At 48.3% G+C, this 27,192-nt stretch overlaps 12 protein-coding genes and 1 non-coding gene across 13 annotated transcripts; 5 read left to right on the forward strand and 8 right to left on the reverse strand.

Moving 5' to 3' along the window:
* Positions 1-288: 288 nt before the first annotated feature.
* EURHEDRAFT_381396 (mitogen-activated protein kinase) lies at positions 289-1,503 on the forward strand (the record flags this gene model as incomplete). Its single annotated transcript, XM_040779410.1, has 4 exons — positions 289-377; positions 431-626; positions 677-1,058; positions 1,109-1,503. The coding sequence occupies 4 exons, from the start codon at positions 289-291 to the stop codon at positions 1,501-1,503; spliced, it is 1,062 nt and encodes a 353-aa protein (XP_040634736.1).
* A 351-nt stretch (positions 1,504-1,854) lies between these two features.
* EURHEDRAFT_465716 (uroporphyrinogen-III synthase HEM4) lies at positions 1,855-2,873 on the reverse strand (the record flags this gene model as incomplete). Its single annotated transcript, XM_040785040.1, has 2 exons — positions 1,855-2,522; positions 2,603-2,873. 2 exons carry the CDS (start codon positions 2,871-2,873, stop codon positions 1,855-1,857), a joined length of 939 nt encoding a protein of 312 aa, XP_040634737.1.
* Positions 2,874-2,980: 107 nt separating this feature from the next.
* EURHEDRAFT_416815 (complex I NDUFA9 subunit family protein) lies at positions 2,981-4,922 on the reverse strand. The gene is made up of 10 exons (XM_040783057.1): positions 4,869-4,922; positions 4,651-4,805; positions 4,571-4,584; positions 4,440-4,502; positions 4,293-4,387; positions 4,140-4,231; positions 3,943-4,084; positions 3,729-3,887; positions 3,335-3,670; positions 2,981-3,281 (listed from the first exon to the last, which is right to left on the reverse strand). The coding sequence occupies exons 2-10, from the start codon at positions 4,803-4,805 to the stop codon at positions 3,183-3,185; spliced, it is 1,155 nt and encodes a 384-aa protein (XP_040634738.1). The 5' UTR covers positions 4,869-4,922; the 3' UTR covers positions 2,981-3,182.
* A 343-nt stretch (positions 4,923-5,265) lies between these two features.
* EURHEDRAFT_416817 (class I SAM-dependent methyltransferase) lies at positions 5,266-6,531 on the reverse strand. The gene is made up of 3 exons (XM_040783058.1): positions 6,162-6,531; positions 5,940-6,111; positions 5,266-5,879 (listed from the first exon to the last, which is right to left on the reverse strand). The coding sequence occupies exons 1-3, from the start codon at positions 6,197-6,199 to the stop codon at positions 5,361-5,363; spliced, it is 729 nt and encodes a 242-aa protein (XP_040634739.1). The 5' UTR covers positions 6,200-6,531; the 3' UTR covers positions 5,266-5,360.
* Positions 6,532-6,642: 111 nt separating this feature from the next.
* Positions 6,643-8,504, forward strand: EURHEDRAFT_416819 (proteasome regulatory particle lid subunit RPN9). Its single transcript, XM_040783059.1, has 3 exons — positions 6,643-7,076; positions 7,138-7,373; positions 7,466-8,504. Exons 1-3 carry the CDS (start codon positions 6,809-6,811, stop codon positions 8,105-8,107), a joined length of 1,146 nt encoding a protein of 381 aa, XP_040634740.1. The 5' UTR covers positions 6,643-6,808; the 3' UTR covers positions 8,108-8,504.
* Positions 7,877-12,458, reverse strand: EURHEDRAFT_533919 (GPI-anchor transamidase subunit GAA1). Its single transcript, XM_040787265.1, has 10 exons — positions 11,769-12,458; positions 11,554-11,691; positions 11,413-11,494; positions 11,292-11,357; positions 11,104-11,225; positions 10,846-11,043; positions 10,136-10,439; positions 9,816-10,054; positions 8,860-9,722; positions 7,877-8,803 (listed from the first exon to the last, which is right to left on the reverse strand). Exons 1-10 carry the CDS (start codon positions 11,959-11,961, stop codon positions 8,315-8,317), a joined length of 2,694 nt encoding a protein of 897 aa, XP_040634741.1. The 5' UTR covers positions 11,962-12,458; the 3' UTR covers positions 7,877-8,314.
* Positions 12,459-12,563: 105 nt separating this feature from the next.
* On the reverse strand, positions 12,564-13,795 carry EURHEDRAFT_416822 (dienelactone hydrolase family protein). The gene is made up of 3 exons (XM_040783060.1): positions 13,398-13,795; positions 12,892-13,338; positions 12,564-12,828 (listed from the first exon to the last, which is right to left on the reverse strand). Exons 1-3 carry the CDS (start codon positions 13,483-13,485, stop codon positions 12,626-12,628), a joined length of 738 nt encoding a protein of 245 aa, XP_040634742.1. The 5' UTR covers positions 13,486-13,795; the 3' UTR covers positions 12,564-12,625.
* A 430-nt stretch (positions 13,796-14,225) lies between these two features.
* EURHEDRAFT_526554 (uncharacterized protein) lies at positions 14,226-14,782 on the forward strand (the record flags this gene model as incomplete). Its single annotated transcript, XM_040786995.1, has 2 exons — positions 14,226-14,468; positions 14,602-14,782. 2 exons carry the CDS (start codon positions 14,226-14,228, stop codon positions 14,734-14,736), a joined length of 378 nt encoding a protein of 125 aa, XP_040634743.1. The 3' UTR covers positions 14,737-14,782.
* Positions 14,783-15,295: 513 nt separating this feature from the next.
* EURHEDRAFT_406369 (Ytp1 family protein) lies at positions 15,296-17,268 on the reverse strand (the record flags this gene model as incomplete). The annotated part of the gene is made up of 4 exons (XM_040780456.1): positions 15,296-15,481; positions 15,543-16,232; positions 16,299-16,933; positions 16,989-17,268. 4 exons carry the CDS (start codon positions 17,266-17,268, stop codon positions 15,296-15,298), a joined length of 1,791 nt encoding a protein of 596 aa, XP_040634744.1.
* A 3,103-nt stretch (positions 17,269-20,371) lies between these two features.
* On the forward strand, positions 20,372-20,443 carry EURHEDRAFT_t151. The gene has a single exon. It is a non-coding gene; the product is annotated as a tRNA-Gly (tRNA).
* A 198-nt stretch (positions 20,444-20,641) lies between these two features.
* EURHEDRAFT_518687 (kinase-like protein) lies at positions 20,642-22,242 on the reverse strand (the record flags this gene model as incomplete). The annotated part of the gene is made up of 8 exons (XM_040786704.1): positions 20,642-20,799; positions 20,857-20,900; positions 20,948-21,096; positions 21,182-21,519; positions 21,581-21,646; positions 21,667-21,907; positions 21,965-22,105; positions 22,141-22,242. The coding sequence occupies 8 exons, from the start codon at positions 22,240-22,242 to the stop codon at positions 20,642-20,644; spliced, it is 1,239 nt and encodes a 412-aa protein (XP_040634745.1).
* Positions 22,243-23,419: 1,177 nt separating this feature from the next.
* Positions 23,420-23,875, forward strand: EURHEDRAFT_432652 (40S ribosomal protein uS14; the record flags this gene model as incomplete). The annotated part of the gene is made up of 4 exons (XM_040783423.1): positions 23,420-23,457; positions 23,567-23,590; positions 23,680-23,722; positions 23,819-23,875. Coding segments are annotated over 4 exons (162 nt in total), but the record flags the coding sequence as incomplete, so codon positions are not given.
* Positions 23,876-24,918: 1,043 nt separating this feature from the next.
* EURHEDRAFT_518688 (putative ubiquitin C-terminal hydrolase Ubp8) lies at positions 24,919-26,723 on the reverse strand (the record flags this gene model as incomplete). Its single annotated transcript, XM_040786705.1, has 7 exons — positions 24,919-25,032; positions 25,092-25,295; positions 25,359-25,778; positions 25,838-26,160; positions 26,213-26,320; positions 26,384-26,620; positions 26,672-26,723. The coding sequence occupies 7 exons, from the start codon at positions 26,721-26,723 to the stop codon at positions 24,919-24,921; spliced, it is 1,458 nt and encodes a 485-aa protein (XP_040634747.1).
* Positions 26,724-27,192: the final 469 nt, after the last annotated feature.

Consider the following 27,192-nt stretch of genomic DNA (forward strand, 5'->3'; position numbering starts at 1 on the left):
ACTTTGTTTTGGAACAGGGGGGGAAACAAAAATCACCAGATTCGCGCATCCTGCAATTTCCTGAATTCACCAACAACCGTCAGTTACGTCCCGATTGCTTCGCTAGACCTCAGTGCAGATTGCGACGTACACCTTGAATAGCCCGTCTGCTGTTGGCACACTTGGATTACACAAACTGTGACACAAATAAGTAAGCTTATCTCAACAGCATGCCAGGATTCTCCATGGCCGATTCCATGTCAATTAAACATCTGACAAGCCGATTCATAGCTCTAAATCACAACAAAGATGCAAGGGTCGAGGAAGATCTCCTTCAACATCTCCGAACAGTATGAGATCGCTGACATCATCGGAGAGGGTGCCTATGGTGTTGTCTGGTATGTATCTGTGATCGTCGGAGTATAGTCTAGTACTAAACGGTGTCTCATAGTTCGGCGATTCACAAGCCTTCAGGCCAGAAGGTCGCGATCAAAAAGATCATCCCCTTCGACCACTCGATGTTCTGTCTGCGGACCTTGCGTGAAATGAAGCTGCTGCGCTATTTCAACCACGAAAACATTATTTCTATCTTGGATATCCAGAGACCCCGCAGCTATGACTCTTTCAATGAAGTATACCTCATTCAGGTACTGCTTTCCCTGGTATTACCCCATGGGAACCAGGCTAACTATCGCAGGAACTGATGGAAACTGACATGCACCGAGTTATCCGTACCCAAGACCTCTCCGACGACCACTGCCAGTACTTTATCTACCAGACCCTCCGTGCGCTCAAAGCGATGCACTCCGCAAACGTCCTCCACCGTGACCTGAAGCCGTCAAACCTTTTGCTCAACGCAAACTGTGACCTGAAAGTCTGCGACTTTGGTCTGGCTCGTTCCGCCGCGTCAACCGACGACAACTCTGGATTCATGACAGAATACGTTGCGACTCGCTGGTACCGTGCGCCCGAAATTATGTTGACCTTTAAAGAGTACACAAAAGCCATTGATGTGTGGAGTGTTGGCTGTATATTGGCCGAGATGCTGAGCGGAAAGCCCCTGTTCCCTGGAAAAGATTGTAAGTGGCAGCGCCGGAAGAGAAGACTTCAATGTGCTAACGTGAAACAGACCACCACCAATTGACTCTTATCCTCGATGTTTTGGGTACACCAACCATGGAGGACTACTACGGAATCAAGTCCCGCCGTGCTCGCGAGTACATCCGCTCTCTTCCCTTTAAGAAGAAGATTCCTTTCAAGGCCCTTTTTCCCAAGAGCAACGACCAGGCCCTTGATCTCCTGGAGAAACTCCTCGCATTCAACCCCGCCAAGCGTATCTCAGTCGAAGAAGCCCTCCAGCACCCGTACCTGGAGCCGTACCATGACCCGGACGACGAGCCCACTGCTCCTCCGATCCCGGATGGATTCTTCGATTTCGACAAGAACAAGGATGCGCTCAGCAAGGAGCAGCTGAAGTGTATGTTCCACCTTCATCCAAATGAGCACTATTTGCAACCAAGCTAACAATCACCCAGACTTGATTTACGAAGAAATCATGCGGTAAACATCTCGCTTAAGGCGTATCCGAGTACATAAATGATCACAACCATACATCGAGTAGATAGAAGAGGCCATGTGAACAGGAAGTGGATATGGGTCAGGATAGTTGTGTTTTTAAGGCGATATACATACATTCGAGCACTTTACCATCCATCCCGGGGCTTTTGATTCCGTCATGTTACTGTGTTTGAAACTACGGCGTTAAGATAGTCAACCTTTGTTCAGATGATCACCTGAATACCATATCTCCATTCATTTCATCATGCATATCGAGTAATCTAGATGGGTATATCGTTATAAGCAGCCAAAACACATCTATTTACCATTCCTCCCCTCCATGAACCTCTCAATCCCACCCCCAATGCCCTCCTGACTAGGCTTCTCAGCACAAACATGCGGCGCGAACTCATATTTCAAGTGCAAATGGTCCCTCGTCGTAGGACCAATCGTCGCAACAAACACCCTCTTCCCGGGTGCCACTAACACCCCGTCCCCATTATCTTTCGAAGAACCCAGTCCCAGAACCCGTAACATGGCATCACAGCCCGTTGGCGAGAATATGACCACCCACATCACCTTCTCTCCTTCACCATCACTATCCTCAAATCTATAAGAGTCTATGATTTTAGTAAAGTCACCTTCGAAAGACTCCATAACACACGTCTCATAAACAACAACCTCCTTCACCCCAATCGCCTCTCCCTCTAGCCCTTCCGACATAAGAATCTTCGGAATAATATCCCGTCGCTGTTCACCAACGAGGAATAAAAGCGGTAGTTTCTCTCCTTTCCCGTTTTTATTCCCAATTAGACTGTTATAATGTTCCAGGATGAAGTGTGCTAGATTCTCCCCATTCCCCGTATCCGCGCCGTGGATTGTTGCGTGCGGGAGGCGCGAGGTAACGAGCGATGATAGCGAGCGGGATGTTGCGGGGCCGACGGTGTAGAGGGGGAGAGATTTCAAAGAATCCGAAGCTATTTGTCCTATTCATTGAATCTCATTAGTATTTTGCACTGCACCAATTCATATCCATACTCTGGAGCGGGGGGAGGGAAAGGGGTACCATCAACATCCTCCTCAACCATCCTCGCAAACCCCTCCACAGCGCGCTGACTGGTGAATATCAACCCCCCATATTTCCGTTCAGGGTTATCGTGTTTCAATGCGCCAGCGTTGAAGAGGTCGCGGATGTGCGCGAGGTTCTGGGTGTGGAATTGGTGCGAGAGGACGGGGATGAAGAGCGGGTTGTAGTTTTTGTTGGTGAAGTATTCGTCGTAGGCGTCGGAGGGGGTGGATTTGGTTTTAAGGAGGAGGATTGGTGTTTTTTGCGCCATTGTTCTTGGTTCTGTGGGTTGGGGGCTGATATGGTTGTTGTGCTGGTGATAGTTTATTGATGGAGTTGTCGGATGAGGCGGGGGATTTTGATCAAATGAGAAGCTTGGCAGCTATGTAGGTGGATTGCTATTATGCTATAGACATACTCATTCTTGGTTTACTGATATTTCATTATTATGAATTCCACTGCCGAATATAGCTCATTCATGCCTGGCCGCTGCAACATTATACTCCGACATACGTCATTGAAGAACACAAGGAAATTGATTGAGTCTAGTTTATGTACACACGTATGGAAACAGAGACGATTACTGGTCGTCCAGAACATGCACGTACTTCCTCTCTTCCTGTCTCTCCCGCTCTGTGGCCGGGGGCAGGTCGTAGTAGGAAGCGCTCCGATAACCTTTCTGCGCAACAGTTAGCTACTGAATCACAAAACGGCAAGACAATGAACACTTACCAGGTAGTGGAAGGTGAGGTCCTCCAGCTGAGCCGGCTCAATTCCAAGATCCTTGAAGGTCTTGGCCGTTGGATCGATTCTTTGGTCGATGAATTCCCGCTCGACCTCATCGGCGGAGATGGTGGGCCACCAGAGGTACTTGTTCAGGTAGTAAGCCAGAGCCTTGAGAGCACCCTTGGGCAAGTTCAAGTGACGACGGCGCTTGACGATTTCACGGTCCACGAGCTCGGCAATCTCAGCGGTAGAGTAGTTCTTGGGACCGTAGAGCTCATAGGTCTCACCCGTAGTGGAGTCGTCGTGAAGCATGTGCTCGAGAGCAGCGCCAACATCAGGGGCCTGGATTGGACATCAGCAACACATTCAACCATAGCATGCATTGCGCAGAATATCTTACGTGAACAGGCCAGAAGCGCTCCTGCATGTGGTTGGCGGTAAAGAGGTTGGCCACGCTAGCGAGCTTGTGGAAGAGGTTGTCTTCGAATCCGAACATGGGAGCGGGTCGGACGATGGTGGTCTCAGGATAGATGGAGCGAACCACTTCTTCACCCCAGCCCTATGACACAGTTCAGTATACCCAATAAATGTATCATCTAAATTAAGGAACGGACCTTCGTAGAGAAATACTCGGATGGAGAATCCTTGTTAGCATTGTAAGAGGAGACGTGAATGAAACGGTCGATATCGTATTTGGCGGTCGCCTCTGCAATGCGCTCCGCACCGTCGACGTTAACATCGGTGTAGGAGAAGTTCCTGCATAGCCATTAACACACCAGTTCCACAACCAAAATTCCCCGTAACCACTCACTTGGTAGGGTATTGGCGGCCGACCAGGTTGTAGACAATGTCGGAGTGGCGGACGCTCTCTTCGATCGACTGGGTGTTCCGCAGGTCATATTCCTAGGTATATATAAGCTTATTGCACGATATGATTTCGCATTGGCTCGGGCTGACGGCGTACAATGAAAACGACTCTGCCAAGGTCACCAGTGACCTTCAGGTGTCTCTTCGCCATCTCCTCGCGGTAGGGAACAACGACCGTGCATCCCTGCGAAGCTGGACGGATTGTCAGCTTCTCCCTTCCCCTGCTTGCAGCATATTGACATACCGAGTCTGTTGACGATATAACGACCCAAGAAACCGGTGGCACCAAAGACGGTTACGGTATGACCTAAATCACAGGTTGTCAGATTGATCAAACAGGCAAACAATGCGAGCCGGTTGGGAAGAGCTTGATACCTCCGAGAGACGACCTGTGGAAGAAAACGACCTGTCAGCAACCCATTGGCCAGTATTTCTCGGCTCCAACGTATCCTTACCGTCCACCCTGGACCTTCAGAAGCGGCTTTCCGGTTCTAGTAATCGCGACATCTTGGAGGAATCGGCGCTGCGCCTGGAATTGAACCCGGGGAGCGGGGACGAATGCCTTCGACCCCAGGGCGGAATTGACGGCCCTGCACTTCTGCATGGTCATCTGTTCGCGGGTAGGTTAGAGGAGCTCGATAAATTGCGACATTCGAGGGGCAAATATACGTACTATGTTGGGAGTACTGGGAGATGGGCCGGCAGAGCTCAGCAAGTGGTGCTGGACTTGACGCTGGATTGGCGAAAGTCGTTCTCCAGAGATTCCCGGTGCAAGCCACGGGACCGCGCTAGTCCCGATTAGGGAATACTTTACATAGCTGCTGGAGCCGCATCATAGCGATTTTCTTGGGTGATATAAAATATCTGAGGCCAGAAAGTGCTGCTAAACTGACTTTTGTTATTCTGAATTGAATTGACCTAGGTTGTTGATGCTGTAAACCTCCATGTCCTTTACGTCTGACTATTCAACGGATATCATTGGCCGTTAGATTTTGACCAATCAGGTGGCCTGTTACATACTACAGAGCCCTTGGAAGAATATTCAAGTATCTACGATGCAATACCATCGAGCACAAACAATTGAAAACATTTTATTAGAGGTACTCAATAACACCATCATTAATCCATTCATTAAAAGGACATCGTATCCCTTAAATCGACAGGTTTATGAGCGCTGCGCCCTGGCCAAAAAGAGAGTCTTCGAGATCTCCTTCCCATTTTTGCGGAATACTGCCGGCTCCTCAAAGACATGGTAGCCAAAATTTGTCAAGCCGGCACCCGCAAACAAGTCCCTCATTTGCTCTAGGGTAAACCCATGCGACTTGACCGTTTCAGCAGTCTCGCTGTTGACGTGCTCACGAATTTGCTGACGGAAATCGTGTGAATGGTCCGGGACAATATCAACGATCACGCAAGTGCCACCCGGCTGCAATCGCTCTGCGAGGATTTTCAGGGCTTTGCTGGCGTCATCGAAATGGTGAAGGGCCATACTGACAACCACAGCATCGAAGTTGAAGAATTCCGGGCCGGACAGGTCAGTTGACGCGCCGTCCGCCAGAAGGTCGCCTCTCCGCGCACTCATTTTGTCTGAAAGATCAGCCACCTCAGCGTTCTTGTTGTATTCCGCAACCATGTTATCTGAGACGTCTAATCCAAGGACCTTTGTCACAAACGGAGCTAGTGTCTATACAAATCAGCCATTCATTCAATTCTCATGCCAAAGAAAGACATTGCCTATATATACCATAGATATAGCACCTGGGCCACAAGCATATTCGAGAATCCGAAGCTCTTGTCCCTTCCCGGCCTCAGTATCTGTCCATTTGTCACTGATCCAGAACCGGCTGTTCTCGACCTGGTTGCAGATGGACTGGATAACGCCAGAAAAGTCGTTCATGTAAGAGCCAGCCTTCTTGCTACAATCACAGTCAGTTGCTGTCTATCGCAGCACAGAAGATCCACGTACTCAAAGACTTGTCTGTTCTTCTCAGTGAGTCCTGCCATAGCTGTGATCGAGTAAGATAGCTGCTGCAAAATGTATAATTCAAATAAAAGCAATTGAGTATATCTGGATTGGGATTCTGAGTGATGAAGCTACAGAGAAAGAGCAATTTGACAAGAGAATAGCCTGATATTTAAGCACCAAAATTACCCAAGGTACTCTATACTGGTTCGGAGAGATATCGGATACTTTCTAACTGGATTCATAGCACCTGCGTGTGGAAGGCATTGATTGGTAGAGTCATGCCAAAGGCTCGTATAAGAAAGTTAATGTTTCCCTGAGTCAATGCAAAAGAAAAGGAAAAGAAAAAAAAAGAAAGAGCGCCTTGTGGTAGTTGGGTGTAGTGCACTCTGTAGTTGGGTCACTGACGACAGCGGACTACGGCGCCGCAGAGACACCGCCTTGAGCTCCTCCCAAAGCGGCCAGCCATCGCTATGTCTGTCATCTCTCAACACACCACGGCCGTTTTTTACCTCCATCAGAAACAGTCTTGATTTCTGTATACCCCGGACTGATTCTATTCCGCCGTTTATTATCATAGCTTCCTTCCCCTTGTATTCGTCGATTCGTCTCAGCCCGCAGCTCACCTCTTAGCCCTGCCACTCTCCACCATGGAGAACCAAAAGATCTCCGATTTCCTGACCGAACAGCTTTCACAAGCTCCGGAGCAATCCCAACCATTTTTCCTCAGCTTTGAAGACTACTGGGAGCGAAAGTTATGGCACCAACTCACCGATACCCTGATCGACTTCTTCCGCACACCAGAGAGTGCTCCGCAGCGGTTAGCGATCTTCAAGACGTTTGTCCTCAGCTTTGCGGACCGGATTAACCAGCTCAAATTTGTGTCGCTGGGGTTGATGGCATCAACAGGATGTGCAGGTGGGTTTTTTTTTATGCTTGGATTGGAGGCGTACGAAGCTAACAGCACGCGTTGGAATAGATGACCAAGAGCGACTGTCTTTCCTTACATCATTGGCCGATAAAGTCAACAAGCCCGAATCACAAGATGCCTACGCCTATGCCCTTGCGGACGTTGCCAACGTTAAGCAGCGGCTACAGGACTTTGATGGTGCGAAGAAAGACCTGGAGATGTGCCAGCGGATCTTGGACTCGTTCGACGCGGTTGAGACTGTTGTGCATGCTTCTTTCTATAAAGTGAACGCAGACTACTACCATGTTAGTCACTTTTTTTTTTTTTTTTTTTTTTTTTTTTTTTTTTTTTTTTTGGTTTTGCTTTTAATACAGCTATCTGACGATCACGAATCTAGGCCAAACAAGAATTCGCCTCCTTCTACAAGAACGCCCTCCTCTACCTCGCCTGCGTAAACCTTGAGGACCTGTCCGCGTCCGAGCGGGCGACCCGCGCATATAACCTTAGTATCGCCGCTTTAGTGTCCGACTCGATCTACAACTTTGGTGAATTGTTGATGCACCCGATCCTCGAGTCGCTCATGGAGGCGCAACACACCTGGCTGCGTGACCTCTTGTTCACCTTCAACCGTGGCGACCTGGCCGCATACGATGTGCTGGCCGGCAACATCGCCAAGGACCCCCTCCTGGCACAACACCGCATCTTCCTCTACCAAAAGATCTCCCTCGCCGCTCTCACAGAGATGGTCTTTCGCCGTCCCCCGCACGACCGCAACCTGACCTTTGAATCGATCTCTGTCGAGACGAAGGTGAAGCCGGAGGAGATTGAACATCTGATTATGAAGGCTTTGTCGTTGGGTCTCCTTAAGGGATCGATCGACCAGGTCGCCCAGGTTGCTCAGATCAACTGGGTGCAGCCCAAAGTGTTGGATCTGAAGCAGATTGAAGGCATGCGGAACAGGCTTAAGGACTGGGATGCCGGTGTCAACCAGCTGGGCCACTGGATCGAGGGTGTTGGCAAGGATGTGTGGGCTGCATAGATATGTTCTATCTGGATGGAGACGGTACTGCTTGCATTTACGTACAATCCTGTATTAGATTTCCTGAATATGATAGGAAAAGCATGATGGTAATTGATGATGGTTGCAATGTCAAGAACTATAATATCCCATACCGCTCCGTACATAAAACCCATATTAATCTATACATCCTTCACAACAAAACATATAACACCACATCCAGCCAAGCTAAAACACTGAAGATCCCAACAATGCACACCCAATAACCCAAGCCGGCCACCAGACACACCAAACAACAACTTGCGTCCACACCCCCCAAACATCCCACCCAAACGCCGCCAGTGTAAGCACACTCTCCACACTAACCCCAGCCCACCAACACCCACCCACAAGCACAACCGGCGGCGAAAGGACATTCAAAATCACCAGCCCAATTGTCGAAAATATGTGCCGTAGAACAGAGGTGGAGGTAGTGCGGTTAGTGAAGGTTAGCGGGGCGCAGAGGAGGCCGATCATGAAAGAGAGGGAAAAGTTTAGGGTTGCGAGAGTGGAGAGGAAGAGACCAAGAAGGAGAAGGGATAAGGATTTTATGAGGAGGTAGTGTTGGGGGATTGCGTTGGTAGATGTAGAAGGGGAATGGTGGGTTAAGAGGGCGGCGAGGGTTAGGGGGAGGAGGATGTCGGCGAGAATGCAGGTGTAGACTGCGGAGGCGAAGTACTGTTTTTGTTAGTTTGGATGTCTTTTGGTCTGTATTGGGATCGGGCTTGTCTTACCTGGTGGGAGAGGTTATTGAAGATGTAGAGAGGAAGTAAGCCCAGGAGATGGAGGCCAACGACAAAGGTAAGTGGAAGGGCTAGCTGTCGTTCCATAACACCGCTGGCATCTGTCTTTGCTGGACTGGCATCTTTCTCTTTCTGAGCCGTCTCTTTCTTTTCATCGGCCGGTGCACTTGCGCTAGTAGAAGGAGAAGAGCCCGCATAATATCCAGTACGCATCCACAGCGCAATCGCCATAATGGTAAAATTACCAGCAATCAACATCGCACTAGGCAAATACGTCCCAATACTGACAAATCGATTAGACTGCATAAGCAGATAAAAGAAGAAACTCTGATGCAGATGCTCCAACAGGTTGTTCAAACTCCGGCAGAGACTCTCTACCGTCCGACCCAGAGCCATCTCATCCTGCCAGCCCTCTCCCTTAGTTTGCAATGTTATCGCATCAACATGGTACGGCATGAAGCTGCTATGCGCACCAGTCGCGTAGCCAAAACCCTGTTTGATCATTCCCCGGAGAATGGTCTCCAGTCGTGCTTCGTAGCTGTCGTCGTGGTCCCACATCTCTTGCAGGACCGCGCCGATGCCCATCTGGCCGCCAGCGATGGAGACGGCTGTGTTGAAGAGGTCGAGGTTGGGCAGTTGGCCGTTGACGCCGTCGTATACGATATGCAGGGACTCGAAGCGGTGGTCGAAGGGGTATTCCACCACCAAGGCACCTTGCAATGCCCCGCTCTTTAATGGTAGTGGTTGGACGGAGGGCGGGTGCATGTCATGGTACGCGTCGATCCATGCCTGCGTCCCAGACTTGCTGTCGGGGGTAATCAAGAAGATGATATCTTTGGACCAGAGAGACCACCCTATAATTCATATGGTCAGCATATGACTTCTCCTTCTCCATGCGAAAAGAGAAAAAATAAAAAATAAAAAAAAAAAAAAAAAAAAAAACTCACTCTTAAAATACCTCGCCAACGTCAACGCAAGAGTAATCCCATTGGTATTCAACTCCCCATCCGCCGTCTTCCAAGCTGCAACCAGCACAATCGCCTCCGTAGCATCTCCGCGCGGCGCATTGATAATCGCATAGGTATTTTGTCCTTGATGCGTGATTCCAGCGGACGTGTACTCGTAATTCTGCGTCGCAACTTTCAACCCGGCGGCTCGTAGGATCGATTGTACCTTTTCAGATGCCCTTTTCACCAACAATTAGCATCGGAACTAAGCCAGAGACTGGTCCACCACTATTCCAGCGTCATGGGAGGACGGAACATACTCAGGTGTCACTTCAACCTCCCCGCTCACTCCATCCTCACCCCCATTATCACCAGCACCACCTATCAACAACCCCTCAAGCTCCTTTTTATAACCCCGGAAGATATTCTGCTCACTACCCGAGAAATACGCATGCACTTGACCGGGCAACAGCGCATTCTCCGAGATATACGTCCGGCGCGAGTATTCGTTCAGGGGCAGGAGGAGAAGCCATATAACGCCGACGACGATGCAGAGGAACGAGAGGAGGTAGGGGAGGCGGATGAAGAGGAAGTGAGGGTTACGCCGCAGATTGCGGGTAGGGACTGGCATTGTTGCTGTGTTAGTAGATTGGTTTTGGAGTGGTGGTCCGAGGTAAATCCGTGGGAGATGGATTGGATGGATAGGGGTGTGGAATTAAAGAAAGCACGGGGGAAGATTGATTATGCTCACGTTTTAAAGCCATTTATTCATAAATTCAAATCATTCGAGTTGTCTTTCCATGCTGTACAGAGTGCACGTCGGACTTGTCACGGATCACTAGTCTCTAGACCGTGCATCATAATATACGTCCGGTGGTAGCGACCACTTGCACAATTTGACCTTTACACTGCTTCTGGATGCTTTTCGAAAGTATATTTTACTATCATACAATTATAAACATTCTTATTATCATTCATATGCACACATGTAATGCGCAGTCCAAATGTTATCATTCCGAGCTTCCCAGACGCTGCGTAGATCCCAGGTAGCTCAAGGGCGTCGGTCGATCCCCCACGGGGTTCGCAGTAGGGAGCACGCCATAGCGACCATATGTTTTCTGATCCACTGACACATAGTGCGGCAATCTTCCCAGGAGATTCAGCTTGCCTTCTATCCATCGGAGGATCTTCTCTGGCGGGACAAAGACCTTGAGGTATCCAAGGCCAACTAAAAAATAGAACGTGGAGTTAGCGCATGCGCTCTAATATAAGAGGCTATAATACTTACGCAAGTAACCGACAAGCACAGCGCAGAGGTGCCCAAGGAAGCTTGTGTTTGGTATGAGCACCGAAGCGAAAACGCACGCAAGCAGAGGCGACGTCCAGGTGGGTATCTTGTAGCTACCAATGCTGCAAAGTATAGCGTTAGCATGGACATTCCAGTGATATAATTCTATCACTCAAACAAGAGCATACCTGAAGTAGGGGTGGGACTTGAACGTCCTAACAGCTTCCGAGCCCAAGAGAAGGAACGCCCAAACGCTTGTACCAGTCAGCCTTGTTGACCACATAACCAAGAAATGAATTCATCACGAACCTTGCACCAATAACCGGGGTATTGCGATGCAAAATCACCTTCTCCACGAGGAGATAGAGACCTGCAGGAAGAGTTGAAAGCGCTATTGAAAGCGAAGTCAGCATCATCTTAGAAAGAAACCACACCAAACCGCCAACTCACGTCCAATAAACAAAGCCACTGAAGTCAACGTCCCATGCTCAGCCTCGAACCGTTCCAACAACGGCGTAAGAGCCAAGATGTTCAACAAAGTGTGAAAAAATCCCATATGAATAAATGGATACGTATTAAGCCGATACACTATTTCGCTGCATTAGCCCCGTTCCATCTCATCTCTCATATCCCTATAAACAGGTAAGGGATGGAAGTGGACATACTACTACCAAGCCCGATCTCATCCGGCGTCAATGACCCCCACTGCACAACACTCCATATTTTCTGTAACTCAAGGATCCAAAACGCAAATATCGCCAGAAGCACGAGCCGCGTGAAAAGTGGCAGCCGGAGGATGTAGGACCGGACCCGGGACGGGTTGAAAGGCAACGGTGGCAGCGCGGCTGGGGTAGTCATTGCTCGAGAAGCGTTTGTCGTGTGATAACGGTCTTTTATTTTTCTCAACGCGTTTCTGCGGAAATATTCTAATAGATCGGCTGTACGACGCCGGTTCTGGCGGTGATCGATCCGGTAGACGAACCGAGGTCACGAGCGAGCGAAGAGGAGAGGTCGAGGTCGCCAATGAATGGAAACGCAACACGTTGCTGCCGAGTCCAATAGCGAAAAGAGTGAATTCAGCGTGTAGAATGGAGATTCCCAAGGAAAGAAAAAAAGGCAATGCTAAACCATACAATCAAACCAATGCCTGTACAACAAGTGAAATCGGCTATCGCAAATGACACCTAGTAGATCACCAGGGGCTATGCAAAACTGACAGCAGCAACCAGAGTGGGAGGAAGTTGAGGAAACACAAAAGAGTGCAATGATAGGCCCTAGTAAAAGGAGCCACAAGCAATAGCCCCCCAGTGAAGTCAAGTGCAAAAGGACTGAAACGAGGCTTGACTCTGTCCCAGCTCCGGATAACAATTAGGATCAGAAGTTCAGGTGGTCTCCGTTCCACGTGACCCGATAAGCCCGTTATCGAATTGGATGATCTACGACTGTCAAGAAAAATCAATTTACTCGTTTCTCATTATTATCGTTCATGATCTTGGCTATCTATATTTGTAATTCTATCAATTTACAGGTACTGGTTGAACCACACAACAGCCTGGCAGAAGGCCTGCTCCTTGGCGAACTTGAAGTGCGGGTTGCTCAAATCGGCACGGACGGCGAAACCGTGAGTGACACCGCTGTAGAGGTTGATCTGCCAGGGCTGGCCGGTCTTGATGAGGGTGTCCTCGGACTCGTGACGGAGCTGGGTAGTGAAGATCTGGTCGATTTCTACAGACAATCAATTACTGAAGAAGAATAAAGAGTGTGCGCGGGTTCCAGGGAAAAACATACCAGAAGCAGCAATGGACAAAGGACCAGTGATGCCACCGAGTTCCTCATGGGTGACGAATGAGGGGTGAGCAGTGTAGCCGACGTCGAGCTTGCCATTCCTCAAGAAGCGGCAAACGTACTTGCCGCCGAAGCAGTAGCCAACACCAGCAACACGCTTGATACCCAAGTCTTCTCTCAGGTACTTGATGGAGCCCTCGACAACGGGGTCGACACGACCGGGCTGGTGGTTGGGGATCCATTCGGGAAGGTTGACCTTGCCGGCCTCCATGTCACCGATCTGAATGGGGTCGCCATGGAAGAGGTCGGGGATGATGGTCAAGTAGCCATTATTGGCGTACTCATCGGCAAGAAGCTTGCTGTTGACGAAGAGACCGAAGATGTCGGTGAGGATGATGACGGCCTTGTCGGGGTTCTTGTTGTCCTTAGGGTAGGTGATGTAGGTGTCGACTATGAGTTGAAATCAGTAATTGGATATGGGGCGAATAGTAAAGCTATGGGACACCTACCACCAGCGATGTTCTTCACCTCACCGACAGGAGTACCCTCGTGCTTAAAGCCAGTGGCACAGCAAGCTCCGGGGGGGTTGGAGGCCATTTTGAAAGATATGGAGGTATAAGAGAGATATAGGGGGAGAAAATGGGGATATCAAGTCTAAGCTGGAGAAAAGCTACACTGACCGACCCGGCGGGCCCCTCTTATATAACGTCGTCATTCAAGGTCCCACGCCTCTCTCCTTTCCAATTTTTCTCTCCAACCCCACTTGCCTGCTCCGTTCCTCGGGAAATAGTTAACTTACTTGCTCATACTGACTAATCCTGCGGGGAAGACTGATTCGTTCTCGACACCAATTCTTTCGATACAAAGAAACCATGCTCATTGCCACCTGCCATCTCTAATCTACTGCATCGACTATGACAATGAGACGCAGCTTTATTGCGTCGTATTGATACCCCTGCACTGTGGTAACGTTGCTTTGTCATCTCGGCGGGGCTAACTAAGCTTTCTGCAACTCGGGATTAAACACTTAACTCCGCAGTTGGAGATATTTATAATGCATTTAGATACTTCCCTTATCGCTTTTTAGGATTTCATGAGCTTATCTTGGAATATAAAAATATAGATCTCGCATAAGAAGTTCTTGTATTGGTGGTTTGTGCTTTCCACTGCCTCAAGCATAACCATCGCCACTATCCAGGCGACACATAGCGGTCTGACTCGCTCATGCTCATCCTTGGTATTCGAAACCACTTTCAGCAGATCACCAGTAATCGACCTAGAATTGTACCATGTAGTGTATATCAAAGGAGAATATAAATTGTAGACACCACACCAGCATGGACACAGCCAATTCTGACATAAATGGAACGAATTTCGCAGCTATCGATGGTAAGCTTCCTGCCCCTGCAGGAATCTACAGACACGAACCCAAGACCATTATGTCCTACACAAGCGAGAAGCCAGAAAAATTCACCGAGCACACCCGACTCGAAATCAAAACCAGATCTAACGATCAATGTCTCGCATGCTACTCTTCCCCAGTAGACGCCGTCCCCGTCATCTCCAAACATGATCCGTCCGTAAGTCGATAGTTCTCCAGCCACCACCTGAGTCCAAGTCTAACATTCATATCGTATGTAGATCCCAGCCCTCCAAAAGCGAAATTGGGGATATCCCTTGACTTTGGAACCTACATGATAGACAACACCGTAGGTCTCTGTTCCAAGGGTCGGGAGTGATGAGGACAGTGGTGCCGATGGTTATACAGGAGAGCATCGCCAGTGGATAATGTTAGGGCCTGAGTACACTACAGCGGATACAACCGAGAGGTATAGCCCCGGTGATTGAAGCCTCACCGGACGTACAGGAAGGATCAAGTAAGCGCCCAAGGACTGGACCAAAGCTTGCCCCTCGCCAAATATGTTACAGAACATCTACAAAGGAAAGCCATGTTGATAACATATATTCAGATGGACAATACTATTAACCATGTGTCCAAATACCACAAATATCGCAATAACCACAAAAGTCAAAGCCCAGTCGTCAAATTAACTACCTTATTATTTCAACCATAACCCATGGGATATCATTTTCATAAGCCAGAAGAAAAATCGTGTAAATAGCAAACTCCTCGCGTCGGTACGTCAGTACTCGTGGTATCATGCCTCTGTTAATGAGGCTAATTCCGACCCTGGGCCGAAGAAAGCAATAAATGTATGGGGTATAAAGCTGCAAGCTGCGAAGTCGATAAACGGGGTCCAGAAATGATTTTGTTTCCGCCGTCATCTTCGATAGCAAAGAAAGAAAGAAAGAAAGAACAAAAAAGAGAATTATGATCTTGCACGTCATTCCAGCCAGACGACGATTCAAAGAGTTGAAAGTATCGATGTCCCTGTCAAGACAGAACTTATGCTGTGGCCGGGAATTGGAAAGGCGGCAGTTGCGGCTTGGACTCGCGCTTCACAGCCCACGCCTTGAGAGCAATAGACAAGATAGTGCAGGCCATGATGAAAGCCGTGAAGCCCATGCCCACGGTGAAAGTGAACATGGCGTCCAATTTGTAGTACTCGATGGACTCTACAATAGTGCGGGTCTGCAAACGATAGTTAGCCTAATTGCTTTCTCCAATAAACGTGAAACTCGTGGATACTTACACTCAGCATGAAGATCAGTCCACCAGCGATCAAGCAGAAAGAAGAGATGATCTCAGTCGGGGGACGTGCGGGCAGGTAGGAAGTTGGCGGCTTGATGTAGAGCAAGACATAGGTCGCGCCACGAGCCAAGGCAAATCCCACGAGAAGGTTGCCCCATTGCTTGTGAATCATAGTGGACACCATGCTATCTTGATGGTGCGAGCCCATCATCATACCCAAGAGGAGAATCACCAGAGCCGGCATCGGGTTGAGTGACACACCTTGGGTATCAGGGAGCTTCCAGTTGGAATCCGCTGATCCACGACCAGGAACTTGCAAGATGGTCTCGTTCAACCAGCTCTTGATGCGCTTAGACTCGAAAAGCATACCACAGAGGCCACCACCGAGGAACATGATGGAGATTGACACATGCTCCAAGTCCGTGGCAGACCATTCCTTACCCCAACCGGCAAGGTGTTCCAGGAAGACGTTGGTGATACCATATGTGAAAATCACACTCGACTCGGTGAACTCGCCGTTGGCGATGTTGGCCTTCCACTTGGGCACAATGGGAGACATAGGCTTCACGTTCCAGGCCCAACCCAAGTCGGCCCAGCAGCCCATCCATCGTCCAAGGGTGAGCAAACCATACCAGAAGAAAATGCCTCCTTTGATGAAGTGTGCGAGCCCGTTGAAAACTTCAACGCCCCTCTGTTATCAAACATGCGTTAGCCAACCTTCCTGATGGGAAAGAAAGTTTAAATAAATGATCCTTACCATAATACCACCGTAGGTCACACCTCCAGTAGCAATAGCAGTGAAACCGAAAGGCATGATAATACGCTCGATAACCATATGAATAATGTTCAAAATCCGGAGAAAACGGCTAGAAACCATGGAGGGTACACGACTGGACAAGAATCGGTCGACAACCGTACCCTGGAACCAACGCCGGCTTTCAGTAGGCTTTACGTGGTCCTGATCTTCCGGCTTCTCGAAACCATCATATTCGTTCGAAGGCGACCCGGGGCGGCTGTGCAGAGAGGACGAGTTACGCTCCGATCCTTGGCCACTGTCTCTGGACCACCGGTAGTCGTGGAAAGAGCCGGACGGGTAAGATTGCAAAGGACTGGGTGTGTCCTCGGTGGCCACGGGAAGAAACGCAGCGCGTTCGTGCGATGACACCTCGGTTTCGCCCCGTCCAGCATAGGCAAAGAGCAAGGTCATAACAACTTGCGCGCTAGCGACCCAGGTCGCGATCCAGCCAATCTTGTGGTGCGCATTGTTCTCGTAAAGATCGGGGGTCTGGCTGTTATAGATGATCCCGACCAACAAACCAATAGCATTGGAAACCAAGAACGCGAATTGAGTAGGAAGCGCCAACCACGAGCGCGCGATACTGAGCATGACACCTGTTGAAATTCAGTTAGATTTAATTGGTTATGAGATCAAAGGAGGGCTTCTCACCTGCAGGAAGAATGAAACACCAAGCCAGAACCATCAGACCGATGTGCGCGACGATGGTACCCGAGTGCTTTCCATACGCAAAATAACTCATGGGCGAGTCTTCAGCTGGTTCCGACGATTTTGAAGTCGCATTATAACCATGACCACCCATACCCGTGCTCATTCCCATATCCATATTCATATCATCCATCGAGTGGTCATCACCGTGAGGGAGAGCGTTCGCGAGCGACGCGAATAAGAAGGCCGCGGTAAGCGCGGCATTTGAAGCGTTGCGCCACATGGATGAAAGAGTTGATTTGAACTATTTGAATACGACCTTTTGCGTTTTCCCTTTTTACTCTGGGGAGCAATGATAATGCTATGACGGTACCCAGAGCTAATGATATCACACTCCAGCTGAACCGTCAACTCCGAATAGCTTGTAAAGAGCTGTACCAAGCACCGTATGGAACTCCTATTATATTTCTCCTGGTCGAGTGCGTAATTGTGGCACACTAAGGTAGGACAGAACGAACGGCAGAGGGTGTGTTGCTTATAAGCGAGTGCACGAGCGTGTTATACGGGGAGGGGAAGAGGCCGATCGGCGAAGCGTGTAGTATACCGCGGTAGGGCTGAAAAGCACGGAACGAGGTATGTATTGAGCTACTCAAAGAGCAGAACAAGGAGATGAAGGGAGATAAAAGAAGGATTAGATCAGATGAAATAGAATCAGGAACAGAGAAATGGCGAGGGGGAAGAGGAGAAGAAAAAGAAGACGAGAAGAAAACAAGGCCTTAGAAATCCATCCGACTTTTTTTTTTTTTTTATCCTTGAGCATCCGAATTCCCAGCTCGTTCACTACTTCAAGTGGGGATCACAACGGCCAGGCCGTGGAAATAAACAGCATGATTATGAAGGCCGTATTATGCTTCTCAAAGTATGAGTCGGGTTGTGCTCCGTTGATACGACTCCGTCAGTCCGTCATGATGCGCTGAATCTTCCCTACTAGAGATTGATCTAGCTCCAGACTTGTTCGTGGTATACTGTTGCATTGAGACACAGAGTACTCTGTACTCTGTACCGTGCACTCTGTACAGGGTATTCACTACGAATGAAGAAATCTCGGAAATCGGCAGTCACGGGAACCTGCTCTCCAGGTCACTCTCTAGGCACTCTTGGCAGTGGAATGACTTCCCACCCAGGTATAGAGTATTTTGTACGTACAAGGGCAAGAGCATGGAATCCGGGGACTTGACACCACTATCGGAGTACTGCACAAGAAAAAGCGATGGCATGATAGATCGTCTCTTCATGGCCGCAGCCACGAATAACGTTGGGCATCGCCTATCTCTCTCCGTGTCAGATGGTATGCAGAGTCTGACACGAGCCTGGCATGGCTGGCACATGATTCCACGACTATGTGCTGGCCAAAGTCCGCATAGATAGTGCTCTACAGAAAAGAGACCTTTGCCTGTACACCCCGACACTTGCAGAATGGGTTGAAATCTATTGGGGGACAGAGGAAGATCATCAGAATATCATTGTGCCCCTCACAGATCAATTAAAGTAGCCGACAATGGCTGTGTGTGTGTGCTTTGTACGAGTGGCTGTCCTCCAGGCAGAAATGCTGGTATGCCGGGACCATCCTTCCTTTCTGCAGCTGTCTCCGTAGCATGACATCGTGGTGCCGCCTGGGTGGTCAGTTATGCTGTCATATAGACAAACCTGCTTCGAAGTTATCAATAATACCACTACCATTTCAGTAATAATAATGAATAATAGCCGGCCAGACCAGGCTCAGACAGGATTCAATAGTTGGTTAATTTTTACTTGATTATTCCACCAGGTGCTCGTAAAATCTAAACATTTCTTTCATTTCTACAAAAACGAGAGGGAAACGCCGAATGACGATCCTCTTGGCGTGGATCGGTGCTATCCGCGACCTTCCGTGAGGTCATCGGGTGCTCATTTCCAACTCTGTGTGCATAAGGCACCTGTCGCCCACGCACTTCCTTTGTGCACATCCAAGCTCTAATTATTATCTACGGAGTCCGGAGAAATCGGTGTTAGGCAGCTGATATCCGAATCCCGGCTGTCGTCTTATGACTCATAATTGAATATTGCTTATCCGTGGTTGGTGAAATGAACATATGACTTGTCCGATCGGGTACAGACTACGGTTAGATACAGAGTAGAAGAAGATGATGTGCTAACTATATGAAGCGAGGTATGTGGCGCGAGGGCGCACCTAGCCGGTAGCGTGTAGTTTATCCTCTCCCCACGGCTGAACAGCTGAATGAGAAGTCCCATCGAGCTCGTATTTGGCTTATCCTATTTCTACATAGCACACCGCATATGTACATTGGCTCGGGAGCACTTTATAGCCCTGTGATGACATGCAAGTAGGTAGTACAACGTCTGGCTGTTAATTGGCCCCTAAGCGAATCCCGAACAGAGTACCCAACCTACTCCACCTGTATACTTGTTGTAGTGGGGTTGAATTTTCCGATCGAATCATCCGGCTTTCTTCAGCTTAGGATATGCTAAAGTTTATGCTTTCTGATATCCGGTTTTTTTTTTTTTTTTTTGCGCGCCTCTTCTCTTCTCGCCTCTTGAAAGGCATTGTACCAAGTGTACATGATTGCTTGATAGTAACATTACAGTCCTCTGATACATAGTGGACATGCAGTTACTGAACAAGCACACCACTGACGTAACGAATCATGTTGAAGGCCAAGGTCTTCAGTACTCGAAGTGCATAATCTTAATTAACCAACGCCCAAAATCCATCTCACATCCCGTCCATAAAGCATTGCCTAACCGCCGTGTCAAATTACCCCTCCCAGTAATGTGCACCAAACCAGAGTCGGATATCCGGCACTCTGCAACTCCGATCAATCCATCAACACTCTAGATACATATGGAAAGTCCCTCCATCACGCTCAGCCAATAACAGTCCCCATTCGCTACTTGTACACGGCACATGGGAAGTTCCATCACCCGTAGAGGATGCGTTATGGTGCGTTATTAAACTTTTTTTTTGTTTTCTTTTATTGGCGGCTGTCCGGCTCGCTTTCCAGCCCTGTCTGTCATCTGCTGTTTGCCGCCTGCCGTTGTCCGAAGTCCAAAAATTTGATCTAGTCGGACGATCTCGTATTGAACTGTGGGTTTTTGCAACGCTACGCACCGAGGATGATGTGCATTTGGATAATTAGTGCTGATCGGTATAAAATTGATTGGTTAATGTGTGTTTCTATTGCCGAGATGGTTAGGAGGATTGGTTTGTGCTCCGAGTGTTCTGTATAGTAATAAGATGGTTTTATTTAATGTCGATGTGATGGCATTATTGTGCTGTTAGTTAGCATTAACATATTTGGTAAAAGAAAACAATCACAGTATCTATCGCGTTAGTGGTGTAGCGGTTAGCATTGGTGCCTTCCAAGCACTAGATCTGGGTTCGACTCCCAGCTAACGCATTGGTTCCTTTTTTGACTTTCGTACTTTTTGGTACGGGGCCTTTTTTTTTTCTATTTCCTTTCTTTTTAAACAATACCCATACTTTTTATATTACCATATCCCTTTTCCATAGTGCAGTATTAATCTTACGTTAATTGAATCGTCCATACCAGACCGTGCCTGATATGTGGATCACAAAAACAATTGTAGATTCGTCGTCAAAAGGACTCACGAGCCGTGCCCTTGTCTTCCGGGAGCCAAGTAAGCATACAAATGATGAACGACAGAAAGCCCTCTCTTTCCTCTCCCTCCATAGACGACGGAATTGCTAACCCAAGAGTCCGGGCTGGTATCAAACTTTCGTGAAGAAACTCGCCTGCATGACAACTCAATCAGCGAAAATTCCAACACCCGTGATATATGAACCTCCTACTTTCGTCGTTGAAAAATGGTCCGTCGTAGTAACCCTGCGGGGATCTGCATAGCTTGCCGCGTCATTCTCAATGGGACCAGGCCATGAACACTGTGACATGAGATGCGATCTGTTAAGTAACTCTATTGGGGGCGAACTAAGCAACACGGTCACTCCCACTAGATCTACTTTGATATCATGGCAACCATCAGTTTCGTGCACTTGCCGGAATAACCACGTGCGCTCAATGATTCTCCATACCTGTCAGAATCGAGTTAGCTCAATGCTCTAGGCGCTGCCGCGCCCCATTAAAGACACCCGAGAAATTAAGATGTCTTATTAGAACACCTAATTTCCAAAAATCAACGCTGAAGTCCCAGCCATAGCAAAGGATAACCTCCGGGTCACAGTAGTGATTTGGCTGTATAGGATAGATGCCAATTGTTTCCACGAACAGGTTGCCACTGTCAAGCTTTCTCGCCAAACCAAAGTCGATACTCTTGGGAAGCATCTTGTTAACCTCCTTCACGTTTATGGGATCCAAGTCCATCTGACAGCGGTAGACGGACCGGCCGGTGATTGGTTCATTTGTGATCCACGGAGACTTCGGTAGTATTCTTTTTGACAGATTCAGAAAGAATGTTTTGTCCTCGGTAGCCAATAAGATATTGTCCAGCTTCAGATCTAGGAACTGCAGTACGTATTAGTGTTTTCGTTCCAAGTTTGGAGAAAACAGGTTACTTACAGGTGTGTAAAACCTTGCATTCTCTGCGTAAATAGTCAAGTCTGGCGAGGTAGCGCGAATATATGCCTTTGCAATCAAAAGGGGACTTCTTCCGTTCACAAAGCGTAACGGAAAAATACAGAGCGGCTCTAGCATTGGTTTGTATACCAAAAATTGATGATTCCCCTCTGAAATTTCCACCTCGAAGCTCTCAAGCCATGATCGATTAAACATGTGACCAGGATGTGATGGGTTCTGCAGAGCAATGTGTTTCTCAATGTCACGCTCACGATTACGGATCCCAGGGTTTCGAGTATTGTTGATTCTCAGTGCCATTTTCCGTTCAGACTATCTTATGTATCTGTACCGAAGCCATCGTTTGTTAGTCTTGGAAGTTGCAGTTGCTATGGAAAGACTCAAAACATGCCTCTTGGCATCTCGCGCAAGCCACACCGTTGAGTGTCTTCCCCGGCCGACCTTCACTAGCAACTGATAGTGGTCATTAATTATCTCTCTAGGTTTAGCTGGGTAGTAGCACTTGTATTCCTAAGTCGACCAGAGCTCCTCACCAACGCGCTCACCCTGGGAGGTGGTTGAGGCAAAAGCAGGGAGCTAGACTGGTCCAACGCGAAGACGGGATGATATGCATCTAGCCGTGTGGTTAAGCGACTGCTGCCAACCATTGAGATGGAAGTTAGTGCTTTATGCCGAGTGGTATTGCCTCAAGCTGGTTGCAGAATGGGGAAAAGTCGGCGGGAGTTGTTGGTTATAAGTTCTCCTGTGCCTGTGCAAGCAATTGCATGTGTAGAATATTCACTGTCAAAACTGTCAAGCTTGAGAAGACAAATAGAGAAAAACCTTGACAATCCTAGGGAAGGTTTACGAGCTACTTGGGACTTGACACAGTAAATAGTCAATGCAGCATTTGAATGAATGTGTTACGTTGAAGGTACAAGACATTATATGCAACTAAGTCCATTTGTTTATGATCAAAGAGTTCTAAGATGGATATCCCTGAAGCAAACATGGCTTTTCCAACATGCAAACGCGAAACTCCTGATCAGGGTGCGAATGGACAGTATGCCAGGCAGGTCACATCTGCAGCAAACTGGGGATGGACTGTGACTAGGTATGTATTAATTGCGTTTCTGGAATATTTCCCATTCCCAACAGGTTAATGCCATCCAATGTGTGTATAGAACGACAGTCTTGGACTGTCATTGAAGCCAAAGAGTCGAGCAGGCTACAGCTCCTTCTTGTCGCTTCCAACGAGGCCAGGGGAAGATTTGATTTCTTCGCTCTGGGTGCATTTCAAGCCAAGTAAATTTCGAGACAAATTAGAAGCCTAGAGTCAACATCAAGCCTACACGGCTGTAGTTCTACCGTGAAGTGCTGCGGGTCGCGTGATCAACCAAGCTCATATCCAGCTCCGCAACGTGGACACCAAGCAGCAAGCAGTGCGAATGAGCAGTATCTTGCAGCTTCCCATCCAGTTGGTGTCATTCCAATTAAAATCGAGAATGGTAGTACTTCGTTTGACATGTTAAACACACCAAATCACGGAAAAACCAGCCCCCGGATCTCCAACCTAAACCGACCCGCCAATCACATGACCGCAGTTCAACCAATGTAACCCGAAATGGCTTAGTGCCACTTCAAGCGAGCTAGCGGCCCCATCTCGGCGTCGGGAAAAGCACACAAACCGCAATTTTCGCAAATTGAACCCTAACCTTTTCGACCTCCGCCCAATCCTCCCCCAAACGCCCAGCGAACGACCGCGACGACGACCACCATCATCACCCGCCGCAAAACCACCGTCAAACCTCACTCAGGTCTTTCCCTCGCCTCCGATTCTTCAAGATGACTCACGAGTCCGTGTGGTACAGCCGGCCCCGCAAGTAAGCCTTCCCTTTTGTTGTTGTGGCCCTTTGAAGGTGTTGGATATTGGAAATACGGCGGTGGGATAGGCTTGAGAACTTTATGTTAACGTGATTTTTTCTTATTTAGGTACGGCAAGGGATCCCGTGGATGGTGTGTAACCAGATAACCCCCGAGAAAAAGATGGCAGGAAGGCAATAAAGGACGACCGAAAGGACAGAATTGCTAATATTCGAATTCAGCCGTGTCTGCTCCAACCGCGGTGGTCTCATCCGCAAGTACGGGGTATGGAATATCCACAACCTTTTGAGTTATTGTGTTTCTGAATGGACATGATACACATGGGGACAATTTGGCTGACGGGGACTTTTCTCGATTTAGATGAACATCTGCCGTCAGTGCTTCCGTGAGAAGGCTACAGACATCGGTTTCAACAAGGTTTGTTTTGACACTACACGCACCCAAACGACAACAACAGAATACGAAAAAGCATCCGGACCGTCCAATATTCTAACCACTCGCACTACAGTACCGTTAAGCTCGTACTTGCTCGTCTCTTTTCTCGATCCGTTCGTGTTTCACGATTTCCATTACGTGCTCGGCGCTCGGTATCAACCATGGGAGGAAAAAGGGGATCCGACTTACCTGAGTTTTCCCGATGGGGTGGATGGAATAAAAGGCAAATAACAAAAGGATTGGGGAAAAATTGACGGAGGGGTGGAAATATGAATCATAATTCCAGGATACCGGCGTGGACAATCTGATCGATGGTGTCACATCAAATCAAATATCCCCTCTTCTTTTTTGCTATCCTTTTCCTTTTTTATTTCTCGCTACGTTTGAAATGAGGAAAAAACAAAACAGTTTCGTTTATTTGTGTCCACCTTGGTATCCTACTTCTCGATATTGATTCGACACCGTCGCCCGACGCGAGCGGAGGAATTGTGACAAGCACTGCTGCATTATTCTCCGTACGACAGACACGGACACTATTGCGAGCACGGACAGTACGCCATGGTGTCTTTCATACGCCCACGTTTGACGCATATCCCCAACCCCAGTCCAGATATACACGGTCACGTAGTCAGACTCAACTGCTTTTATGCTGCGCGAGCCATGTAGTTCATTCTCGTAGTTGAACGTCTAATTTATCACATGTGAAATTACCCAATCAACCATCTAGATCCTTCTATGCAGACGAGAGTGTAAACTGAACCCCAAACTAAACCAAGTCTTGTTCGGTCATACTAAGGATCATCTCAAGGAAAGCAACAGCAGTGTCCCATCTCCAATTTCAACAAGTTGACTCCGAGTAAACTGATACCGAATATGCAGAACCTAAGCACTGAGAAACGAAACCTCTCCCTACCCGCAATAAATGGTATCTGTAACGATGAATGAAAATAAAATGCAAAGCAGGAGTAGTAGAAGTAGAAACACTCCTTCACAGATCCCTTCTGAGCAATGATTACTGATTATGATTATGATCCTGCAGTGGCCAATGTGCGAAGATTGTAAAACAGAAGGTAGGCATCTGCGTTGAGGACTTCGGCTTCCGAGGCGACGGTCACGCGGTCATCGTTGAAGAGTACCCACTAGTCATCCATAAAATTAGCTTATCCTAGTCAAGGAGAAGTAAGTGGTATTGACTAACTTGGTCACCCTGCCGGCAATAGGCATAGTAATGCCCTGCATCCAGCTTGCCTTTATGAACCACAGCTGTCGATAGATCGTAAACGTATTTGCTTCTGTCAACTCGCACGTCCGGATTCGTTGTGTATGGAAGCATGTTGAGTGATAGAGGGAAGTCAATTCGTCCTTCGACTTTCTCGGAGACGGCGAATGTATGCTCGTAGCGCTTTATTCAGGTTAACGAATGGTTAAAAGATGCAAAATGAGAGACGAAGGGGGAAGAAGGTACCTTCAGTTGCAAACACAGAATCGCCGGCAACTTCTTAATCCGCAGCTGTTTCGTTGCTTTCTGGGGAGTACCACACTGGTCGCAGTTATACGCATCGGCCATGAGATGTTCAGGTGATGTGAAACTGTCTAAACAGCCTTTGAGCGTAGCCGTAGATGAAGGGCCGATTCCACTGCCCATGGCGCGTTTTTTCGCTTGCACCTGTACGTCAAGACTGAGATCGACCATAGGGTCTTCCGTTTGGGTGACGTTGGCGCATTTGTCGCAAGTAACTGTGCTTCGCAGTTTTCCGTGGAAGGTTTTGTGGAAGAAGCACGGGCATTCATAATCATCCACATGGTCATCATCGCTTGAATGTAGCTTGTCAACAAGAAACTGGTAGAACTCATGTGCATCTTGTTGGCGATATCCAGCCAATGCCTAAAAGAGATGCCAGTCAGCATTTCCTATCTGAAGCCATTAGAAGAAATGTAACTGACATCGCTTCCTCGCCAAGTGGCAGCTAATAAGTTCAAAACCACGAATGATTCAGGTTTTTCGGTGGTATTGAATTCCGTAAATGCCTCAGCAACCGAGCACCCAACGCAGTCAGTAATCGTACACTCTTGGGTCTGGTGGCCGTTTCCTAGAAAGTGCGCATGGAGGATGGGATCATGTAGCAACGCTTGTAAGATGACATTCATAAAGCAAGACTGCCCGAGATTCCAAAGACCCCTAACGCCTTGTCTCGCACAGGGACGCTTGCTAGCGTTGCTCCTTACGAAGAGCTCGTCTGCTGAGTTTTCGATCTTGCGTTTGGAGACTACCTGAATGTCAGTAACCAAGAATAAAGGAATTTAGAACGAACCCCGAACCTTTGAGTGACACTTCTGGCGCAGGAGACCGGAGCCGTTCCAATTCATGGTCGTAGACAAAGTCATCACAACCCTGACAATACACGTTTCGCGCTCTTGAATCCATATCTGAAGAGATAATCCATTAGCACATGATTTACCTGCGCCAACAACAGACGCAGGGGTGCATACAAAACTGATGCCCGGTCTTCTCTGTGTGTGCGCGTCGTTCGTTACTCAAGCAAGACTCTGAGCACGACAAGCATATGTACCTGGGTCTAAGGAGAGCAGAAGACTGGAAACGAGACTTCGAGGGAAGTAAAGCTGCTGGAGAGTCTCCTAGTGGAGCTAATGCCCGGTTCGCCTTGATGAATGACTCTTTGAACTGTCCAGCAGCCTGTCCACCTTTCATGACGGTAGCAAGATGTCCTTTGCGTAGGTCAGCATGGGACAACAAGTGATCTTCAGGGAGTCGCATACCGCAGCCAAACGCCGCTTCCGAAAGAAGAGACACTGAGTTGATACTAGCCATTGTGAGGGTCGAATATCAGAGATGTCGAATGACAACGGAGTAGCAGTCGAGGTATGGTCCGTGGTTGAAGCGCAACTCGAAAGTTATACCGGCCAAGGTAAACAAAAGAGAATGTAGGGCAAGTATAGAAAGAAAGAATGTCAGCGGCTCAAGTAACCTCCGAAAATGGTCCAGAGCCTCTTTGGAACGAAAGAAGGCAATAGCGACGACGGCAGGGAATCAACCCATAGACCAGACCAAGCGCAGGAGCTGAATAACAATTTGTGCAATTCACAACCACATAGTTCCCCGAGTTATTCAAAATGCAACCATTTCAACAATAGATACTGCTGATCGTAGAGAGTGAATGGTGCAGTCGGAGCCATTCAATGGCGACTGGGGATGTTCGGCGTCGGAGACCGGGACGAGCACCGCGGAGAGGGTGACAAGGCTGGCGACGAATTATTCGCGTAGCAACGGAACGGATGAA

The sequence above is a fragment of the Aspergillus ruber genome (assembly GCF_000600275.1).
Source record: "Aspergillus ruber CBS 135680 unplaced genomic scaffold scaffold00039, whole genome shotgun sequence".
NCBI classification, from domain to species: Eukaryota; Fungi; Ascomycota; class Eurotiomycetes; order Eurotiales; family Aspergillaceae; genus Aspergillus; species Aspergillus ruber.

What these genes read in the sequence shown, in the direction of transcription:
- EURHEDRAFT_416815 (XM_040783057.1), bottom strand. Translation starts at nt 4,805, where the DNA reads ATGACCATGCAGAAGTGCAGGGCCGTCAATTCCGCCCTGGGGTCGAAG. An exon ending in AGCGCTTCTGGCCTGTTCAC is followed by an intron (nt 3,671 to 3,728) that starts GTAAGATATTCT and finishes TGTCCAATCCAG; the next exon opens with GCCCCTGATGTTGGCGCTGC. An exon ending in ACCTCACCTTCCACTACCTG is followed by an intron (nt 3,282 to 3,334) that starts GTAAGTGTTCAT and finishes ACTGTTGCGCAG; the next exon opens with AAAGGTTATCGGAGCGCTTC.
- EURHEDRAFT_416817 (XM_040783058.1), bottom strand. Translation starts at nt 6,199, where the DNA reads ATGGCAGGACTCACTGAGAAGAACAGACAAGTCTTTGA. An exon ending in AAGAACAGACAAGTCTTTGA is followed by an intron (nt 6,112 to 6,161) that starts GTACGTGGATCT and finishes CTGTGATTGTAG; the next exon opens with CAAGAAGGCTGGCTCTTACA. An exon ending in GCCCAGGTGCTATATCTATG is followed by an intron (nt 5,880 to 5,939) that starts GTATATATAGGC and finishes TGATTTGTATAG; the next exon opens with ACACTAGCTCCGTTTGTGAC.
- EURHEDRAFT_416819 (XM_040783059.1), top strand. Translation starts at nt 6,809, where the DNA reads ATGGAGAACCAAAAGATCTCCGATTTCCTGACCGAACAGCTTTCACAA. An exon ending in GGCATCAACAGGATGTGCAG is followed by an intron (nt 7,077 to 7,137) that starts GTGGGTTTTTTT and finishes GCGTTGGAATAG; the next exon opens with ATGACCAAGAGCGACTGTCT. An exon ending in TGAACGCAGACTACTACCAT is followed by an intron (nt 7,374 to 7,465) that starts GTTAGTCACTTT and finishes TCACGAATCTAG; the next exon opens with GCCAAACAAGAATTCGCCTC.
- EURHEDRAFT_533919 (XM_040787265.1), bottom strand. Translation starts at nt 11,961, where the DNA reads ATGACTACCCCAGCCGCGCTGCCACCGTTGCCTTTCAACCCGTCCCGG. An exon ending in TGAGATCGGGCTTGGTAGTA is followed by an intron (nt 11,692 to 11,768) that starts GTATGTCCACTT and finishes GCAGCGAAATAG; the next exon opens with TGTATCGGCTTAATACGTAT. An exon ending in AAGTCCCACCCCTACTTCAG is followed by an intron (nt 11,226 to 11,291) that starts GTATGCTCTTGT and finishes TATACTTTGCAG; the next exon opens with CATTGGTAGCTACAAGATAC.
- EURHEDRAFT_416822 (XM_040783060.1), bottom strand. Translation starts at nt 13,485, where the DNA reads ATGGCCTCCAACCCCCCCGGAGCTTGCTGTGCCACTGGCTTTAAGCAC. An exon ending in GGTGAAGAACATCGCTGGTG is followed by an intron (nt 13,339 to 13,397) that starts GTAGGTGTCCCA and finishes TTCAACTCATAG; the next exon opens with TCGACACCTACATCACCTAC. An exon ending in TTTGTCCATTGCTGCTTCTG is followed by an intron (nt 12,829 to 12,891) that starts GTATGTTTTTCC and finishes GATTGTCTGTAG; the next exon opens with AAATCGACCAGATCTTCACT.